Source organism: Crinia signifera, chromosome 7 (assembly GCF_055691185.1).
Source record: "Crinia signifera chromosome 7, ASM5569118v1, whole genome shotgun sequence".
Lineage (NCBI taxonomy): Eukaryota > Metazoa > Chordata > Amphibia > Anura > Myobatrachidae > Crinia > Crinia signifera.
In genome coordinates, this window is record NC_139223.1 from 195,366,928 (window position 1) to 195,389,303 (window position 22,376).

At 43.3% G+C, this 22,376-nt stretch overlaps 1 protein-coding gene across 3 annotated transcripts in view; it reads right to left on the reverse strand.

Moving 5' to 3' along the window:
- METAP1D (methionyl aminopeptidase type 1D, mitochondrial) overlaps positions 1 to 22,376 on the reverse strand; it is a 182,305-nt gene that overhangs the window by 72,252 nt on the left and 87,677 nt on the right. For all 3 annotated transcript variants that reach the window (XM_083154812.1, XM_083154813.1, XM_083154811.1), the window contains 2 exons: positions 17,679 to 17,827; positions 14,469 to 14,511 (listed from right to left, as the gene is read on the reverse strand). In XM_083154812.1, the coding sequence (XP_083010938.1) occupies positions 14,469 to 14,511; positions 17,679 to 17,827 (192 nt within the window). The remainder of the gene's footprint in view (positions 1 to 14,468; positions 14,512 to 17,678; positions 17,828 to 22,376) is intronic.

Sequence of the window (22,376 nt, forward strand, 5' to 3'; positions counted from 1 at the left end):
GGAGGATCCACTTCTTTTCTCCACAAGCCTGGATGGACCCAGTCTTTAACCCTTTGAGTGCCAAGTGAATTTGTCAAAATAGGTGTGAAAATTGCCAAGCAAACATTTTTATTCCTCATTATGACCTGTAATGTTTTCCTTTATATAGGAAATATAATCTTTTTTTACACAATATTTTTTATTTGAATTTATATAACAAATGTGAGAGACGCTGACATCTTTAGCAGATAATTTGCACATCTCTCACAGAGATGTTGGCACTCAAAGGGTTAAAGATCTTCCCATCATTGGTCTTCCATTAATCCGAAAGAATCACCACAACTATGCCTGTAGCTCTAAAACAGATGTTTATAGAATACCCTTCACTGGGCATTTAGTCCAAATCGTTGGTTGTACTTCAGTTTAAAGGTGTGTACACACTGTACAATTTTTTTGATCAATTTCGATGAAAGACATTGATGGCCAATTTCCTGTGAACCCAGTGTCCTGGACGCAAGATGTTGACGAAAGACAAAAGATCTAGCTACAGTTTCTAGGCTTTTTTTGAAAGATATCCAAATTGAGCTGCATGCACAGTTGACGAACAATCTTGATGAACAACTGGCGGGTATGGGCATCATCATACATCGTTCGTGACATACACGCTGAAAGATATTTTGACCAATATCGTTCAGAAGGACCAAAAAGAACGAACTTGGTCAAAAAAATTGTTAAAAAAAAATTGGACAGTGTGTATGCACTTTAACAAATTACTGAACTTATTGGTCCCATCCCCCATGTCAGCTGTAACATTAGCCCAGATGTACTAAGCCTTGAAAAGTGATAAAGTGGATAGTGATAAAGTACCAGCCAATCAGCTCTGTTACAAGCGGTGATTACAAAATGACACTTATGAGCTGGTTGCTTGTTTATCACTCCCCACTTTATCACTTTCAAAGAGTATTACAGCCGGCCCATAATATCATATACACTGCATCATTTTCTGGTCGAATTTTAACTACTTTTATATTTATATTTTTTATTATATGAAGCTTTTATTTTCAAAAAGATTACCCGTGAAGGTTACCCAGGGTTTCCGCCATAGCAACCTATTTATAATAGGTTACCAGACTGATAAATTGTAAACACAGCAGAGCATTAACGTATGCACACGGCCTGTCGAGTATAGCAAACATAAGATCAATGTATGCAAGAACGTGAATCAGAAAACAGACTGATATCAATCTAAAGCCAGACAAAACATCCAGTTGTTTAAAAGCCATTTGGAGATAATAAATCAACTCTAGGGGGTGAGCTGTAACTTAGAGAAGCAATAGGCCGACCAGAGCAGCACATGTGGTAACATCCGAAGCGGTCTTCCCATCCTGCTGATATAAGGGAGCTTTGTTTGCATACGCTTGCATTCAGAGTTAACGTAGCCACAGGCAAAGTTTGTTAATCAAACCAAAGACAAACTTGCTTCCGATGCCTGAAATATCCCATTCCACTCATAGGCTGGATCATTTTAAACCAAGGCAATCACTGCTTACCCATAAGGATAATAACTTGATGATCCTGCTAAAAGCCCTAATCCATCTATCTTAACTATTTTTTTTTTTGTGGTGTAATAAGCAGCCTGACCTCTCCCAGTCAGTGATATAAGAAGCCTTTTCTGAAGCATGTAAAATATCTATGTCATCGGCCAGAACTATGGGAGATGAAAAACAACCAGATGTAGAAGAAAAAAAAAACAGCCTCGAAAGATGGCTGAGCATAGTGATCAGCCTGATTACAGCTAATGGAAATAGACACGGAAAGGTTTTGGCAGGGCCCGTTTAAGAGAGGAGGTGGCCAGTGTGGAGACTCTGAGGGCCCCTACTCTCTGCAGTTGAATAGACACAGTGTAGCACCAGCACAATATTCCTTGTGACTTTTCTAATGTGGCCACACATGCACAAAACTCTAGGAACATGGCCACCCCATTATGATTCCTGATGGCTTCTCTAATGTGCATGCACAAAACTCTAGGAACATGGGCAGCATGTTATATTTCCTCATGGATTCTTTAATGCGCATGCACACATCTCTGGGAATAGGACCACCACGTTATATTTCCTGGTGGCTTCTTTAAAGAACATGCACAAATCTCTGGGAACATGACTACCATGTTATATTTCATGGTGTCTTCTCTAAAGCGCATGCACAAATCTCTGGGAAAATGACCACCACATTATATTTCCTGGTGGCTTCTCTAAAGCACATGCACAAATCTCTGGGAAAATGACCACCACATTATATTTCCTGGTGGCTTCTCTAAAGCACATGCACAAATCTCTGGGAACATGACCACCACGTTATATTTCCTGGTGGCTTCTCTAAAGCACATGCACGAATCTCTGGGAAAATGACCACCACGTTATATTTCCTGGTGGCTTCTCTAAAGCACATGCACGAATCTCTGGGAACATGACTACCACGTTATATTTCATGGTGTCTTCTCTAAAGCGCATGCACAAATCTCTGGGAACATGACCACCACATTATATTTCCTGGTGTCTTCTCTAAAGTGCATGCACAAATCTCTGGGAAAATGACCACCACGTTATATTTCCTGGTGTCTTCTCTAAAGTGCATGCACAAATCTCTGGGAAAATGACCACCACATTATATTTCCTGGTGTCTTCTCTAAAGCACATGCACAAATCTCTGGGAAAATGACCACCACGTTATATTTCCTGGTGGCTTCTCTAATGAGAATGCACAAGTTTCTGGGAACATGACCCCCACTTAATATTTTGTGGTGGCTTCTCTAATGAGAAATCACAAGTTTCTGGGAACATGACCCCCACGTTATATTTCCTGGTGGCTTCTTTAATGAGAATGCACAAGTTTCTGGGAACATGACCCCCACGTTATATTTTGTGGTGGCTTCTCTAATGCGAATTCACAAGTTTCGGGGAACATGACCACCACATTATATTTTGTGGTGGCTACTCTAATGCGAATGCACATGTTTCTGGGAACATGACAACCATGTTATATTTCGTGGTGGCTTCCTTAATATGAATGCACATGTTTCTGGGAACATGACCACCACGCTATATATTTCCTAGTGGCTTCTGTACTGCACAAATCTACACAAATCTATGTGAACATGGCCTCAATGTTATTTTTCTAGTGATATGTGCTGCAGCACCAGCGCAGGACTCTGGAGAGGCAAGCATTTAACATGGGTGGAGGATGTGAACGCCAAATGTTTTTTTTTTTTAAGTGTTTATTGGCAGTCAGATACAGGACAATAAAAAGAAATACAAATCATTGAGTTATAGCAAGTGAACTTAACAAGTGACCGGTTTTACTTTAATGGGGAAGGAATAGGAGGTAATTGAGATGACATGGAAAACCACAGGTTGCAGGTGGAATGGGAGAGGGAGGACGCACCAGGCATGTATTTTTAAACATATCATTTTAAAGATTTGTAGAATTATAGAAACGGAGAATGTCTGTTATGAGGGCGTTCCATTGGTTCCCAAACTTTACCAAACCACCCTAAAGATGCCCCGAGACAACTTTGCATCCATGCAAGTATGTGTCTCACTATGGACAAAATTGGACGTTGCATTACCATAAAAACAAAGTAGCAAATAAGCCCCTAACTGTCATCTTTTCACAACACAGCCTTTGACATGACAGATAGGAGCTGATCGCTGGTACTTTATCTCACATCAAACTTTGATACACATTTCTGCATCTAAAGCCCCATACACACTAAGCGATATTTTAACATTTGGGTGCCAACATCTCTGTAATAGATGGTCAAAATATCTGCTAAAAATGCTAGCGTCGCTCACATTTGTTATATAAAGTCAAATTAAAAATGTATACATTTTACAGCTATGGACTCCTCACTTTACACTATTCCAGAGGTTCCCAAACGCGGTCCTCAAGGCACCCAAACAGTCCAGGTTTTAGGTATATCCATGGCTCAGCACAGGTGGTTAAATCAGACTGACTGAGTTACTAATTAAGTCACCATGGATATACTTAATACCTGGACCGTTGGGGTGCCTTGAGGACCGTGTTTGGGAACCTATGCACTATTCAAAGAAAAGCTATTTCATTCATAACGGATGGATTGGATGGAAGGGTCCACTAGTTGAGAGTCCAAGGTTGCCACTTTTTTTGAACTCTGGGAAAGTTATATCTCAACCCTCCCTGACCTGACAATGTTATTGATTGCTAAATGCTTCTCATCAACATCCTGGTATCTGACACGATTAACAGCTAATGATCCTCCAACCTAATGAATACACTTTCTGGGTTCCGGAACAAGTGGCCTTCACATATGCATTGTTATCATCAGTATGTAGTGTACCTTTCTCTGTATGTATTACTTGATATATTTGAATTTTAGATGACTTAATTGTCCTCAGTAATGTGTACTTTGTGCAAATCATTCAGAGTTTTCTAATAATAACTTCTGGGGAAAAAAATATGTGTAAAAAAAAAAAAGATTGTATTTCCTTTATAAGGTAACAATTACAGGTAATTATTGTGAATACAAATTATGCTTGCCATGTTTAAATATACTTAGGGGGTTATTCTGGTTCATTCCCAAAGACAAACTCCTTCTCAAAATGACAAAACCATGTGCAGGGAAAATACTGACTGCTTTATTTTTACACTGCAATATAGATCTCACTTTGAAGTAAAGCCCCACCCAAATCTAATTCTCTCTGCACATGTTACATCTGCCCCACCTGCAGGAATTTGCCTTTGTGAGTGAACCAGAATAAGGACCTTAGTGTGTATGCTGAAAAGAAAAAGAAAAAAAACTTTTTAAAAGTCACAAGTGCAGGTAAGTAGTGTTAAACAATTGGAACCCACTGGACCTTTAGGGTAATTTATCTATGCTGGCAAATAATTAACCTCAGGAAAAATATGTTATTCCTGGGACATCCCTGTGGTATTATAGGTCTGTTGTATATACAAAAAACATCTGGGGTCTCAAATATAGGTAATGAGGAGAGGAGACAATCTCACCCATTCTCAGGACTGCTGGACTCTCATTTGGCAGGGCCACTGCTGATTGTATAGGGATAGTGTCCTCCGCCAGGAAACCACACTGCTGCTGTGGTTACCTAGGCATCACCACAATCTCCCTATAATATAGGACCTCCTGGAATCCAACGGTGAACGGGGTGTTAGGTTCACAGACAGTGATTACTCTGCAACTCTCTCCGCAATGCCACTTCAGTGCAGATCTGGGCATACGGTCATAGATGGTGAGCGCCGCGCACTTCCCTCAGAGCACACAAACACAGCTGGTGGATGCTGTGTGCTTGTCCCGGTGTGAATATCTGCAATTGTCTAGATGTTACGCCCGGCAATGTGGGGCCAAACAGGTGGATAGGAGCATGGTCAGAGATGTTATATGACGTGCCTCCCGACAACTCTTAATGGAATAAAAAGTTGCATTGATCGGGTTTTCTATTGTCTCCTCTGCTTCACCAATCCTCCACACTCCTACTTCTTTCACTCTGAGCAAACGGCCTTCAGCTGCTACCAACGCGTTTCCACCCACATGGGTCTTTGTCCATGGCAGTGAAATTTATGAAACTGATATCACAGCTCATCTCCAGCCTACATTATTATTGATGTTCCCTCCAAAGGAGAGTGTTTGTCCTAGCACTCATCCATATATTCTCGCAAGGCATTCCCCGAAAAGGTTTTCTTCACATTTCCCATGTTATCGCCCAAGAAAGGCAGTTCTTCCTGACTATAGTCTTCTTATATCATGGTCTTGTTCTGCACTTTTATTTCCACATCTATCTCTTCTATCAAAGGTTATTTCCATTCCTGAGCTTTCACTTCTTGCTCGTGGAAAATTCAATCGAAGAAAAGAAAGTCTCACCCAAAGATAAGTTAGGTGGATAGCTTCACCACCTAACTTTAGGACCAATGCCATTTTAACTGTATGCCAGCTTACAGACATGGATAAGCAGCTACATACAGCTGCTTATTCATATGCTGACAAAGGGCCAATTTTTACTATCAAACTCATTGTATCCTAATTACCTCCTTTGTATATGTTGCCCCTTTGCATCCCACTCAACTACAGTATTAGATGTGGAATTAAATACAAGTGGCTTCGACAGCCGCTGTACAGACCTGAGACTTTCCACAGTAATAGTGAGTTTCTCATATATTTGTGGATCAAACTGCCAGAAACACCTTAATCTAGAACAAGTTGGAAATTACTTATTACTAATATTTCTATATTTGCATTGCTGATTTAGCTTTAGGTTGAAACCATTCCTTAAGAAATAGACAAATATGACCCGCTTCTTGCTTTCAAATTAACAATAATTAAATTGTTGGGACTCTCCCAGAAGTGACTGAGTTCCAGTGGACCACTTCAGTACACTGATATACATTTTGGTTTAATTTGTGCTGCTCTAATGTGTCTTTTGTTGTACGCTTTGGGTAACTGTCCAACTGCAATATATACCTCACATATCCAAGTTCACTTTGTGCAGCTCAGCAAATATATGTTCCCTGTGTCTCCCCTGTACATGTCTATTGCCCTCCCTAGGGTACATCTAGCGTATGCCTGTATGTTTTATTGATATCTGTATTGTCACTGTTTAACTGCACAGCAATCCACCTCTAATTCCTAGTATATGCAAGTATACCTGGCCAATAAAGCTGATTCTGATTCTTCTGATTCTGAAGTTGCAGCAGCTTTTCTTTCAAGACTTGGCAATGTTTATCCTCCCAATCATTCATAGTTTTACAAAGAACAGAGAATAACATTACCTGAGCACACTCCAACCACCTTATTAACAGGTGGTTACTCTCACTGCTAGACATTCCCTGCAGTTGGCAGATGTTACTGGGAAATTCTGCCAATGTTCACATCGAATAAAGCTAATCAATCATAGGGTCAAAACAGTTAAATTTGGCTTCATCAGAACAAAATGACTCACTCCACCTAGTACACGGTCGAAGCAAAAATGGGGCGCAAAATAGTAAAATGTGACATGAATTACTGTAAGCACATTAATATCACTCACTCCATAGTGATAATATAAAAATCATTCATGGCACATTTCCTATATATAAATATACTGACTCGCAAAGAACTATTATTCAATTGCTTATCAATTGATATATTGTATTAGGGGCTCCCAAGTAGTTTACTGGAAAACTAATACATAACAATAATACATCAATCAAAGAGAGAGCTTAAAATGTAAAAATATATATCCATTTTATTACACATTAAAAATCAAACATTCTAAAATGCGCTCTCATTGATTGATGTATTGTTGCTCCTAGTACACGGGTCTGGTGAACTTTAAGTGCACATATATTTATTAAATAATCAACATGATACAAAAAAGGTATTCTGTATAACAGTGATTTTCAACCTTTTTCAGGTCACGGCACACCGGACAAGACTTTATAATTTGCCAAGGCACACCAACAGTCCCCATTGTAATTGCACACACATGCCCCCACAGGGTAATAATTATACACACATGTCCCCATTGTAATTCCTCACACCTACCCCCCCCCCTTAGTTATTCCACATACCTGCCCCTCCTTAGATATTCCAAGCACCAGCCCCCCTTACAAATGAGACACACAAATGCCCTTGCTTTGTTATTGCACGCACCAGCTCCCCTTTACAAATAACACACACAAATGCCCCTGCTTTATTATTGCACGCACCTGCCCCCTCAGGTATTCCAAAAGAGTTGCGCACTTGCAAGATGGCTCTGGCTGGAATCCTCAGTCCCCCACTGGAGGCCTTCTGCGCATGTGCTGGGACGCGCCTGGTGCCTGGAACGCATAGGATGATCTAATGTTCCCGGCGCCTGCTACACACAGGCACGTTCCGGCGTCACCTGATGTCACCTCCATAGGACAGAGCTGCGTTCGCACACACAGCGCTGAGGCCAAGCCGCCTGCCCCGCATGTCAAAGTAGTGCTGGAGAGTTGCTGTGACCTGTGGTCTGGTGGCACACCGGTTGAAAATGTCTGCTGTATAAACATATACATACAATATACCAAACTAGTACAGTAACCAAAATATCTGAATCAGAATCAGCTTTATTGGCCAAGTATTCTTGCGTATACTAAGAATTTGTTTTCGGTTTGCTGTGCAGCAGCCAGATGGGTAACAAGTAAACAGCATACAGTATAAACAATAAACAATATAAAGAGGTGGGGGAACACGTACAATCATACAGAAAGTTATTCCGAGGGGACACCGTGTTAGATTATGTGCAAAGCGTTATGGCGCGACTAGACAGTGAGGTGTTCATGAGTTCACGTGTCAACAGGTGAACCGCTTATGGGAAGCAACTTTTTAGGCTTCTGGTGGACCTGGTGGGAATAGCTCTGTAGCGTCTGCCTGATGGCAGCAGGTTAAACAAGCCATGGCCAGGATGTAGTTGGTCCTTGACTATCTTCGTTGCCCGCTTTTTTGCTCTGACAGGTACAGGACAGAGGGAAGGTCCGTCCCGATTATCTTTTCCGCAGTTCTGACTACATTTTGGAGTCTTCATTTGTCTCTCTCGCTGGCGGAGTCGTACCAGACCAGTATTAAGTAGCACAGTACACACTCCACAATTGCGGAGTAGAAGGGGAGCAAAAGCTTCTGGGGGATGTTGAACTACCTCAGTTGCCTAAGGAAGAATTGTGTTGGGCCCCCATTTAAGGTCCCGGGAGATTGTGGTTCCTAGGAACTTTAAGGAGTCCACTAGCGACACCACACTGTCAGCAATTGTCAGCAGAGGAACACCAACAGCCTTCTTGATGCTTGGTTGTTGTTTTTTTCACACAGGTAATTTGGGAAGAGCTGTGTTTTAAATATTTTAAAACATTGAGGAATTACAGTGGGGCCTGGAAAAGTTTGGGGAGGTCATAAAAGCATTAACACACCCTATCCAAGAAATGTAATATTGGTTCAGAGAGTCAATGGGCATAATTCAGGTTCAGACGGTGATGTACTTAAAATTGCTAGATTTTTTTCATCAATCTGCGCATACATGCACTCCCTCTTAAACTGTGGTAACAGTTAGAAAATTGCCACCCGTAGCATGCAAACGTTTCACTGTACAGCGAAGAGCTTGCATGATAGCAAACTTTGCAATCGCATGGCAGGATGGGACCTGGTATGTGGGTCGGCCTTCTTTTGTGCTGGCCGGGCCCCCTGTATGCTGCCGCTGGGAGTTGTTGTTTTGAGAGTATTTGTAAAACTACAACTCTTACTGAAATAGTCCCAATATCCATTTTTATATGAAAAGCAAAGAAGGGATATTGACCTGAAACAATCAACAGCATTGCCTAGTAATTAGGAATTCCCAATATTGAATTTATCGTTTTGTACACCAGGCAAATTAGAAATGTCATAAAAAAAATCTCAAAAATCTAATGCCGTTTAAGTCACAGTAAAGATGGCAGGGTATCATATTTTAAGAAATGCTGAACAATGTTTGATAGTAGGTGTCATAGGAATGGGTCACTCCATCTCCAAAATCAACCCAAAATCTGTATTATCAAGTGCAGCTATTTCAATATATCACAACTACACAACATTAGGGCATGTGACATCCTTGTGAGTCCAACAACCCCCCCCCCCCCCTCGCAGCATGTGTTCCCATGGACAGGCTGTGAATGGATGTTTAACATAAACATCCATTCGCATGCTCCAGGGAACACCCACATGGTCGCTGACCATCGAATAATGTGGAAGGTGCATGCATATAAAATTGATCATGAAGCGCTGGGCGTTCCCATATGGTAATGGGGCACCCCCACGCCCCGCTCCGCCCCCACCCCCACCCGCTATGTTGGTTACGTGCACATGCATATGTGACCAATGGACACTGAGGAATATCCTTAAAAATAATTTGCACCCAATCGTATAATGCATTCACTCAGAAGGACACAGGCTTTTTTAGCATGCCAATATGCCACATCACAGGACAGGTGCCACCAGATTATGGCTGGAGGAACATCTTCTTCTGAGTTTGGTATCATGAGTTGGTCCTTTCAATCACCAGGTTCAAACCCAATAGAACAAGTAGGATGCAGTTGAATTTGCCACTATTAGCAGGGTTCCACCACAAGCAAATATTAGGGAATTGTGGACCATTATTCAAGAGTTATTGTTGTACACTATATACACAGTACTTCAAAAAGCCCATGGAGTCCATGCCTCATTGTGTTGCTGCTGTAGTCCAATTGTAAGGGGAATCTACACATTATTACACAGTTGTCTCGTAAACAGAAGTAACAAGTTCGGAAAGGCACCAGCACAAAACAGTCTAAGACTCCGGGTAGTTTGGTGTTGTCTTGTGCCGAACAAAGATCATTAGTTGTGTAGTTGATTTGATGGACAAAGAATCTGTATTGAAAGGGGGGAGAGTAAGGATATCCAAGCTGCATAAAAGGGGAAAACTGTTGAAGTGAATGTCTGAAAGGCAAGACACATGCGTAGTATGTTGCATATGATTACAAGTAATCTAAGGGCAGGTTGGGGCAATCAGGAACCTGCATGTGGATAACTCTTTGAATAATGATTAGCTCAGCCGGGAAGAGTGCATCCACTGATGCCATGTAAAATGTAAGCACTAATGGTTTTCTTTTTATACCCAATAGAAATGCACTTACTACATGTGGTGACCACTCATATTTCAGATGTATTTATTTTCCAATAAAATGAAGCACTTTTAATGTACGTGGGTGGACTCATTATGAGACCTGACGGCACCATGGTTTTAAGGGCGAAATCTATATAATAAGTTGAAGAGTGTGTGTGCATATCTGTCGCATTGCGGAGACTCCGTGGCACTCAGAACCGCCGAAATCGGTGACAAGGTACCTCTGGACCCGGTGGTGTGAACTTTTGGGAAATTTCACTTAGAAATTTAAAAAATACCAAGGTTCAATTTGCCTTGATTGATGAGCTGGTAAAAAGATTGACGATCTGGGAAACATATGACGAAGGAACAACACCTGGGGGTTGATTCTACTCTAATTGCACGGGGGACCGATGTTTTGCTTGTGCGCATGTGCATTTATGTGCATGTGCGGGGGATCGCGGTGGGAAGGGGAGCCATCTGGGGGACTCCCAAGGCTGCGAATTTCACAGCCTTGTGAGTTAACCAGAATATGGGCCCTGATTTCATTGCTGTCAATGAGTAAGAATGCAAACACATTCTAACATTATGGTGGAGGCTTTAAACAATTAGGAATAATTGGGGATATACCTATACTACACACACACACACACACACACACACGTACACACAGCACACTATACACACACACACACATATATACATAGCGCACCTCACACACATTGGACAGATGCACACCACACACACACATTCATAACACACCGCATTAAGTACAATAAAAACCCACACACACTACAACACACACCCAAAAACAGTACAACACACACACAAACACACACTTAAACATTGTACAGATACACACAGCACACTACACACACATATACATGTAGCGCACCTCACACACTTACGCATTGGACAGATACACACATCACATACACACACATACATAACACACACAATACAACACACACCCACATACACTACAACATACACACAAAAACAGTACAACACACAAAAAAATAAATGCATCACAGGTGCTAAATATCAGGAGTGGATGTGGAATTCATCAACACACACAAGCGATCAAGTCAGGATCAGTGTGTTTCAACACCACACCTGATTTCATTGCTGTCACTGAGGCCCTTATTCAGATCTGATCGCAGTACAAATTTGTTCTCAAAATGGGCAAAACCATGTGCACTGCAGGTGGGGCAGATGTAAAATGTGCAGAGAGAGTTACATTTGTGTGAGTTATTTTGTTTCTGTGCAGGGTAAATACTGACTGCATTATTTTTACACTGCAATTTAGATTTCAGTTTCAACACACCCCACCCAAATTTAACTCTCTCTGAACATGTTACATCTGCCCCACCTGCAGTGCACATGGTTTTGCCCATTTGAGAACAAATTTGTACTGCGATCAGATCTGAATAAGGGCCTGAGTATCAATGCAAACACATTCTAACATTATGGTGGAGGTTTTAACAAATTACAATATTGGGCCTTGGGCACAGCATAAGAAGACATTTTACAGCAATTTTGGAAGTTAAAAAAGCCCCCAAGGTTTTCTCTGGCAAAGCTGGGCGGGTCAGTTAGTAAGTATATATATATATATATATATATATATATATATATATATATATATATATATATATATATTTAAGGTTGGATGCATATCAAAGATAGGGTTTAGACTGTATTACATACATTACATACAAGAAAATGTTTTGTAATTATTATGTTATTTTGGTAATGTTTTTAAGCTTATGTACTTTCGGGGTTACACCTTCCTCACCATCGCATTGTACATTGTAACACTGCAAAGCAGTTATTGTATTCACTAGCAAGCCCATTTGAAGCTAATGCTTCAAAAGCTAGTCTGCTACATTGTGATTGCCTCTTTGTTTGTGCATGCGTGAGAGACAAAGAGATGTAGTTTCACTCGCTGCCAACAGATGGCAGTATTTCGGAGACACACAAACAGACATTAGACATATATATACAGTATATAGATGCAGTTATAGCTTGAAAGTGTATTAGTGTTCAGTTTAGCACCTTGCACCTTTCAAAACCTGTGCAGTTAATCTTTCCTGTCTGTGATGTAGCTCTCTGCTCTGGTGCTTCTCAGCACACCCTGGTCTTTATTTCAGTAAGATACAGACCAGAGTGTGATACCTCATAAGTAATGTTAGTATTCAGCATATTCGATTGCCAGTGGGCCAGATGCACTAAGCTTCAAAAGTGATAACATGGAGAGTGATAAACAGCCAGCCAATCAGCTCCTACCTGTCATGTCACAGACTGTATTTGAAAAATGTCAGGCGGGAGCTGATTGGTTGGTTGTTTATCACTCTCCATTTTATCACTTTTGAAGCTGGCCCAGTCAGAATCAACATTCACAAATCACCCCCCTGTGTCCAGGGCTTAACAGTGCACAAAACAAGAGATATGACACTGCAATTTGGTCAGTATACAAAATAAAATGGACATGTCCAGGAAAGCAAATCTAAATCAATATGTTACAAACAAACACAAGCCCCGAAAACTACTAATATCGACCAGTAATAATAAACATATATATGTCAGATGATAACAGCCCACACAAATCGCCCTGTATTTTCCTTTTAGATACCTGTAAATGTAAAGTAAGAACACAGAGCAATAGCCCCAAGTTCTCAAATCCCAGCGGCGTCAGGAATAGGACTGATTAAACAAAACAAAATACAGGATCTATTTGTAAAGCAACACAAAATAAATACAACAGCTCTTAAAAATTTGGGCCACAGCCCTAATTATATTGGATATCCTCCAGTGCCCCATCTTCATGCACCAGGTAAAGATGGCTCCCGTAACCATTGCTCGTCATGTGTTAAAACGCACAGCTGCCTGCAAGACGTTAACCGTGGGATTGGCGTATAATTGCTCTGCAGCGAAAGGGTTAAAGGCTCATCTGCTGCAAATGGAACACAACACTATCTTCAGGGATTGTAATAAATGTAGGGAACACTGCTAGCAAAAGAGTTGCTGTCCAAATAGACTGACACACACAGGCCAATGTAGCCTCTAATGACAGAGTAAGATAATGACAGGCCCTACTCCAAATCAGCAGGAAGAAGGAAGATCAATCTCGCTAGAGTGAAAGAAAAATGCCGCCTTTCCCCTGCGTTCGCTCATCTCATACATATCTATCTTCAGCAGCTGCTCCGTACTGCGGCGCTCTGCATTATCTACACGAAGGATCAATAACAATTACACCTTCTCAAAAACATGACACATAGCGGGATTGGGCTGACATTTCACTTAGGCCTACACTGATCTCAGTTCATCCGATTCCAGCCTTAAATTCATGTCAAGCCCAGGTCTACTCGGAGTAAACCCGGGGTTAAAAAAAAAAAAAAGAGCAGCAACGGAAATAAAAACAGCTGTTTTCGCGGAACAAGTAAACAGCATCTACTACAACGTCCGCGGCGGCTTTTGGAACTGACACGTAATGTTCTAACTCGCTTGTATTGTCATCTATATCAAAAGGAAAACTTTGCAGTGTTATTATTTGTATTTATATGGTCAGTCATTCCCGAATTTATAGTCTAGATTTAATTCATTTATTGGTGTAGACCTGCAGGTTCCTGACTGTCAATGTATCTAGAGCAGCATTCAGAGACTTGCAGTTCCACGAGCCGCAGATTGGAACAGCTTTGGCGTTATGAAAAGGGAGAAGGGTCATGGGGTACGATTAGAGGATACGTCATGGAAAGGATTTATTTTAACACCAGAAGTGACAAAGCACTTTGTGGAATTGTAAAACAGATAAAAGGTGTTTAATAAATGACTCACTGTGACGTCTATGTTGATAATATCTCCATCCTCAAGGGGTCGGCTAAATAGAAGACGTAAAAAAGAGAAGAAAATGACAGGTATTTAGCATGCTGGTGTTGTTCACATTTATTACAGACTATTTCAGGCTGCACACCATTCAGATTACTGGATCTTTAAACCAAAATAATGTTTGTACTATTTCACCAACAATATATTTTGTAGAACACTTCCCTGCTTGGCATTGGGTATTGCTCCCAAGTTTATAATCAATTTGCACTCCTAGCGCCTTTTACGTTTCTGATGCTACTACGTCTACCACATTAAGACTGTAGCTAGCACACTGATTATGTCTCCCCAAGATGCATAATCTTACATTTGTCAACATTGAAATGCATGTTCCATTTATCTGCCCACTCCTCCAGTTTGTTTAAATCCCTCTGTAGCATGGATCCATCCTGGCCTGTCTTAATCACTCTGCTCAATTTAGAATCATACAATAAGATGGACACTACTTAATATACCATCCTCTATGTTGTTGATAAATATGTTAATTGAAAGTGGCCCGAACACCGAACTCTAGGGTACTGCCCTTAGTACTACTTCTTATTTATTTAGCACCCTCTACAAGATAATAGATAGGATCTGATTGATTGCCCATAGAACATCACATGTGAAGTAGAATACACATCTTAGTAAATTTCCCCCACCGTGTCAAAGGCCTTCCCAAAATCCAGGTATACCACATCAACTGTATTGCCTTTGTCTAGGTTCATCCTATCTTCTTCATAGGAGCTAATCAGGTAAGTTTGGCACCAATGATCCCTTACAAACCCATGTTGGTTCCTCCTGATTATATTATGTTGTACAGGTTGAGTATCCCTTATCCGAAATGCTCGGGACCACAAGCATTCTGGATAATTTTGGAATATTTTTCCAAACATACTTACCTGTCCCCTGGTGTTGCCCCGATGGTCCCTCGGCGTCCACTTTGTCCCCCGCAGGCCTCCAGCACCATCTCCGGCATCTCCAGCGATCCCAGGAGTGCATTGGGCGACGTCACCGGCGCGTGCACACACTCGCACAATGCACTCCTGGGACCGCTGGAGAGGATGCTGAAGGCTTGCCGTGGACGCCGGGGGACTTGGTAAGTATAAAAAAAGGGTTTGGGGGGAGGGGTAAAAAATGTTTTTTAATTATTCTAAAAAAACACGGTTTTTGGAATAATTCGGATACGGGATACTCAACCTTTACTAAATATTTCTTTATACCATATATCTCTTAATATTCAATCTTCCCTTTTACCCTTTTTAAATATTGGTACCACTTCCACTAATCTCCAGTCACTAGGTGCCAAACCTGATGAGAACGATTTAGCGAATATGGAGTGCAAGGGGTTCCCTATCTCCTCCCTTAGTTCCATCAGGTGAATTCTGTCTGGTCCGAGTGATTTATTATTTTTTATTTTGCAGAGTCATTTAAGTACCACTTCTGCATTGAATGCTATATAATACTCCCGTGCCCATTCAATTTGTGATGCCTGTGGTTTCCAAAGTTTGGTCCTCTCTGGTAGAAAACGGAAGGAAAAAATGTGTTTAGTATCTCTGCCTTATTTTTATCCTCAGTTATGCTTTTACCATCCACATCATTTATGGGGCCTATGTTATCCTTTTTTTTTTTATCTTTTACTATTAAAAAAATAGGATTGGTTTTGCTCTCTAATGCTATATTCTTTTTGTTTTCCCTTTTGGCTCTTTTGATTTCCTTTTTACAAACTTTGTTTAGCGCCTTACATTTTTGGAATGCCTCCTCATTCCCATTGCTTTGTTTCCTTTCTTGTTTAACCATAACTGTTTTGACCTGTTGCTTTTCCCCTTATTTTCTTTTGGGATAAATTTATTGGAAAGTATATCTAACAAATTTTTAGAAGCTCCCCACATTTCCTGTTCCTTGTTGCAACGGTCTTCTTCAGAACAAAGGGGCTTTAATGTATTTACTCCATGATGAGTAATGTGACTTACCACAAATAACCCCATAAGTCACATACGTCAGAGTGTTAGGGATAATGACAGCAAACAACACTCATGTAATATGCACAATTAATTACACCTAGCCATACTTTTACTCACTGAGTAATTACACATAAACTTATTTACCTCTAGGAGGTAATAACATTCTGTCCTATTGTTACTCGTAGGCAACAATATTAAGCTTTATTAGTCATTTTAAACAACTGCATTACATAATGTATACAGCTACTCAAGGAGCAATTAAGCCAAGCAATCCTATTCCCTGTGAAGGGTGCGAGTAGCCATTGCAGAGGTGTGTAATGCTGCTTTCAGACTGCAAAACTGGCATTGACCAGGTATTTTAAAACGTTTCTAAAAACGGGTCTGCCAGCTAAAACCCCTTTCACACCGCATGTCTTTAAACGGTATTTCAATGCAGTTTTTGTTCCTTCACAACACTGAACCCATTTTAACCCATAGAAAACAGTGGATGAAAAAAAAAACCCGGGTCTGAACCTGGTAGAACCCTGCTTTATTACCGTTTAGAAATAACAGTTCAATAGTACCGGTAAATTGACTTTCAGATTGCACAAATTACCGTTTTAAAACGGTAAAAAAAACTGCAAAATAACTGGTAAAAAGTGCAGTCTGAAAGGGGCATGAAACACCAGCAACTGTACCCATACTCCCAAAGAAATTGCTAAATATTCTAAAAACCTAAGGTTTTTGGAATATTTTGGATATGGGATATACGGATAAGGGATCCTGTACTTCATGGGATAATTACTCATGGCTCTCTCTGATATGAAACGCTTCGCGTGGGTTCGTGTAGGCGGAGACTTTTAACACTAATGGTTACCGTGAAAAAAAATCCTAATTAGGTTCTCAGGATGTTACAGTTGATATATGCTAGTTACTGTAAAACCAAATTTACACGGGTGAGCATTAATAGGTTTATTTTTAGTTCCTTTTTCCCCATAATCCCTTTTTATGGGAATCTCCCATAATGCATTATTGTCTCCCGAGTGAAATTTGAACATTAAACAATGCTGGTTCTATGGTTTCAAAAATTGCACTTTATCATTTTACCCTGTATATGTGTTCCAACAGGCTACACAACGAATGTCCCTCCTGAAGAGACTGTCCTGTTTTTTACTCATACTCTTTACACATACATACAAGGAAGTGTGGAGGGTTATAAAAATACAAAAAAACAAAGTACCTATCTGGAATTCCATGGCAGACCACATTGTTTACAGAGGTACACACAGATTTGGGGAACCCACCATACCCTAATGGGGATGGATAAGCATTTTCACTAATAATTTTCTGGTGAACAAATAGATCTATTTCTTCAGTTGTGATGCCAACCTGGAATGGGTAGAAACAGAGAGAAATATTACATAGCGTATTCCTATGTACAACCATGTATGGTATAAGTATGTACTGTAATGTGTCTGAGGGTTTCTGTGATCTCAAACTTAGGGGTAAATGTATGAAGCTCGGACAAGTGGTACTGTATCAATCCCCATAGAGAACAATATATAAATAGTTAGGAGCTGATTGGCTGGAGCATTATCACCTTGCACAAAACATTCTTCATACATTTACCCAGGGCAGCCGAAAGGGGGGTGCCCTGGGTACAGCTGTCCCAGGCCCGGCCTCTGGAGGGGCCTGGGAAGCTGCCCACAGGACACAGAGGGGCTCGGTGCTCTGCAGGCTGCACTGTGTGCGCCGGACCTGACCATGGACACCGAAGCAGGGGATGGTAAGTAATGGAGACGGAAGAGGTAGGGTGCTGTCATGGGCGGGCGCGTGGGGGTTGGAGGTATGGTGCTATGCCGCTGGGGGCCCGGACTGTAGGTCAGTCCCGGGCCCCAACATTTCTAGTGGCGGCCCTACATTTACCCCTTAGGGCCAAATATATTAGGGTGTGAGAATCAGAAAGTGCGAGATTGTGGAAGAGTTTTCCCATTTTTTTTAAAGCGGCAATCATTTACACTGCAAAACCAGGTTGAATTTGCCATGTAATTGATTGCACCCGATTGCATTTGGCCCTCCCATGTTGACCTAGTGGTGTCGACCTAATTCTTGTAGACCTAATGCTTTGCCTGTCCAATGATCCCACTCCTACATGGGTAGGGAATAACCATATGCAGGACTACTAAGTGACATAGTAGCGCTATATTTGTTTTAGAAAAGCATTTGTTTGCCATAAAAGTTTGGTAAATGTAAATAAATTTGAGAAGCAGGTGGAGTAAAATCAAAATTTAAATGTAGAGCAGTACTATGGGGTTATTCAGACCCGATTGCTGAGCTGTGCATTTGTACAGCCCTGCGATCAGGTATTGCAGCCCTCCGATTAGCAACTGCTCACCATGTGATGATTGTTCCAGTGTGTGCAGTCTGTGCGGATCCCAGGACCTAATCAGCCAGTGTGATAGAAACAGGCTGTCCGGAGCTCACATCACACACCCTCGCTGGAAACGCCTGGGCGCACCTGCATTTTCCCTGACGCTCCCAGTATACGGCCGGGTGATACTCACAAACGCCGGCATCCTGTCAATCTACTTGCGTAATGGCCAGCGATTACAAAAGACACTAGATTGTATCGCAGGACAGCTTCACGCATGCGCGCTTTGATCTGTACGCACGAGCAAATGATTGATAATCGGCAGCCGTGCATCAAATATCGCTCTGGTGTTCTTTACAAACTACATTGTACACAGGGGCGGATTGGCCATTATAACTACCGGGAACTTTCCCGGGAGGCCGACACTAGCGAGGCCGCCGAGCACGCTGACACAACTTTACAGGGGCTGAGGGCGGGGCTGCTCAGCCGCTCAGCGGCAGCGGGCGTCATTGGAGGTGGGTGGCCGCAGTCAGATCTAATGGCCCCGCCTCCTCCCGCCCGCTGTTCTATAATCTGAGAGGGGGGGGGGGGTGTGGTGGTGTAGGGGATTGGGGCTACTTTCTGCCATAAAACCTTTTTAGCGTGGGGTGGGGGGTGGTATGGTACTGTTTGCCATGGGAATCTTCCACTGTGTTCCCCATACACTTTTGGTCATGTTAATGCATATGTATATGTATGTAATGTGAGACCCCATGTCTGTCTCTGTATGTCTCCATATGGTGCTCTTTTGAACCATCTATGCTGCCCCCTGTCTGACTGTCTCTCCTACTCTCCCTCCCCAACACTGTCTCTCTCCCTTCCCAACACTCTCTCTCCCTCCTCAACACTGTCTCTCTCTGACTTTGCATCTCACTGTCTCTGTCCCTCACTGTCTCATTCTCCTGCTCTCCTTCTCTCGGCCTTAGGGGGGTATACAATCTCCGGTGAGCATCTCCCGTTGGGGAGATGCCCGCCGGGCCCTATTCAATGCTGTCTTCCCCCGACAGCATTGAGCAGGGTATCTCGGCAGAACGAGCCGTCAGGCTCGTTCTGCTGAGAACGGCCGGGAAGTGACGAGGAAGACGCCTCTTCCCTGCTGCAACACGCGGCCACGCCCCCTTCTCGCTCCACGGCAGGCAGGACATTGAATCCCGCCTGCATGTTCCAGTCGAGCTGACCGAGAACAGGACTGGGTCACGGCGGTCGAGCAAGCTCGACTGCTGTGACCCTCACATTGAATACCCCCCTTATTCTCTTGTGCCCCTCTATTTCTCTCTCTGTCCCTTATGCACTTGCTCCCGCTCACTTCCCTCCCTCTCTCCCGTGCTCCTCCCCCACTCTCTTTGACACCCTCTCTGTTTCCTTGATGTCCTCTCTCTCACCACCCTATCTCTCTCTTTATATTCTCCATCTTTTTCCATGAATTTCCCTCTCACTTCCTGAACCACCCCTTCCCCTTTCTTACTCCTCTATCTCTCTCTCCACCTGATACCCTTTTTGTCTCTCACTCCCCTCACTCTCTCTCCTGCCCTGTTTAGCGACATTGTAATGGGGGTGGCCCTGAATGTTCTAGTTACGCCCCTGCCTGCTACTGCCTGCAGCTCCCGCCACCGGACTCGCGGCCTCATCTTCCATGGGACACGCCGCCTCAGTCTTCTCTATGTGACCCACTGCTGCTCCCTCCACACAGAACAAGCCGCCACTACCACGGGACCTGCCGCCTCTGCCTCCTCTACAGGACCTGCCACCTCAGCCTCCCACAAAGGACCCACCACCTCAGCCTCCTCTATGGTACCCGCTGTTGCCCTGACCATCGAAACACCTGATGTTGACCTGCTGCCAGGTACACTATTTGCCTTGTATATTGAAAGTGAAGAAGGAAGGGGGGGGGGGGGTTTCTAGGTTATGTACAGGGGGGGGGGGGGGGAAGCACACATACCATTTTCAACCCTCTCCCTTTCCCCCACTATTCCCTCTCTTTCTTTCTCTCCCTCTCTGCTCTATCTCCCCCCCTTTTATTTTTCTCACTTTGCTCTCCTCTCTCCCTGTACTCCTTCTCTCTCTCTCTCTCTCTCTGCGCTGTCCTGGTCTCTCTCAGTGCTCTGCCTGGTCTCTTTCTCTCTGTGCTCCCCTGGTCTCTCTCTCTCTCTGCGCTGTCCTGGTCTCTCTCAGTGCTCTGCCTGGTCTCTTTCTCTCTGTGCTCCCCTGGTCTCTCTCTCTGCGCTGTCCTGGTCTCTCTCAGTGCTCTGCCTGGTCTCTTTCTCTCTGTGCTCCCCTGGTCTCTCTCTCTCTGCGCTTTCCTGGTCTCTCTCTCTCTGCGCTTTCCTTTTCTCTCTATCTCTCTCTCTGCACTCTCCTGGTCTCTCTCTCTCTGCGCTCTCCTGGTCTCTCTCTCTCTGTGCTCTCCTGGTCTCTCACTCTATGCTCTCCTGGTCCCACTCTCTCTCTCTCTGCGCTCTCCTGGTCTCTCTGCGCTCTCCTGGTCTCTCTCTCTCTCTGCGCTCTCCTGGTCTCTCTCTCTGCGCTCTCCTGGTCTCTCTCTCTCTCTCTGCTCTCTTCTGGTCTCTCTCGCTCTGCTCTCTCCTGGTCTATCTCTCTCTCTCTGCTCTCTCCTGGTCTATCTCTCTCTGCTCTCTCCTGGTCTCTTTCTCTCTGCTCTCTCCTGGTCTATCTCTCTCTGTGCTCTCCTGGTCTCTCTCTCTCTCTGCTCTCCTGGTCTCTCTCTCTGTGCTCTCCTGGTCTCTCTCTCTCTCTCTCTCTCTCTCTGTGCTCTCCTGGTCTCTCTCTCTCTCTCTCTGTGCTCTCCTGGTCTCTCTCTCTCTCTCTCTCTCTCTCTCTCTCTCTCTCTGTGCTCTCCTGGTCTCTCTCTCTCTCTCTCTGTGCTCTCCTGGTCTCTCTCTCTCTCTCTTTCTCTCTGTGCTCTCCTGGTCTCTCTCTCTGTGCTCTCCTGGTCTCTCTCTCTCTCTCTGTGCTCTCCTGGTCTCTCTCTCTCTCTCTGTGCTCTCCTGGTCTCTCTCTCTCTCTGTGCTCTCCTGGTCTCTCTCTCTCTCTCTCTCTGTGCTCTCCTGGTCTCTCTCTCTCTCTCTCTCTGTGCTCTCCTGGTCTCTCTCTCTCTCTCTTTGCTCTCCTGGTCTCTCTCTCTCTCTCTGTGCTCTCCTGGTCTCTCTCTCTGCGCTCTCCTGGTCTCTCTCTCTCTCTCTGCTCTCTTCTGGTCTCTCTCGCTCTGCTCTCTCCTGGTCTATCTCTCTCTCTCTGCTCTCTCCTGGTCTATCTCTCTCTGCTCTCTCCTGGTCTCTTTCTCTCTCTCTGTGCTCTCCTGGTCTTTCTCTCGCTGTGCTCTCCTGGTCTCTCTCTCTCTCTCTCTGTGCTCTCCTGGTCTCTCTCTCTCTCTCTCTGTGCTCTCCTGGTCTCTTTCTCTCTCTCTGTGCTCTCCTGGTCTCTCTCTCTCTCTCTGTGCTCTCGTGGTCTCTCTCTCTCTCTCTCTCTGTGCTCTCCTGGTCTCTCTCTCTGTGCTCTCCTGGTCTCTCT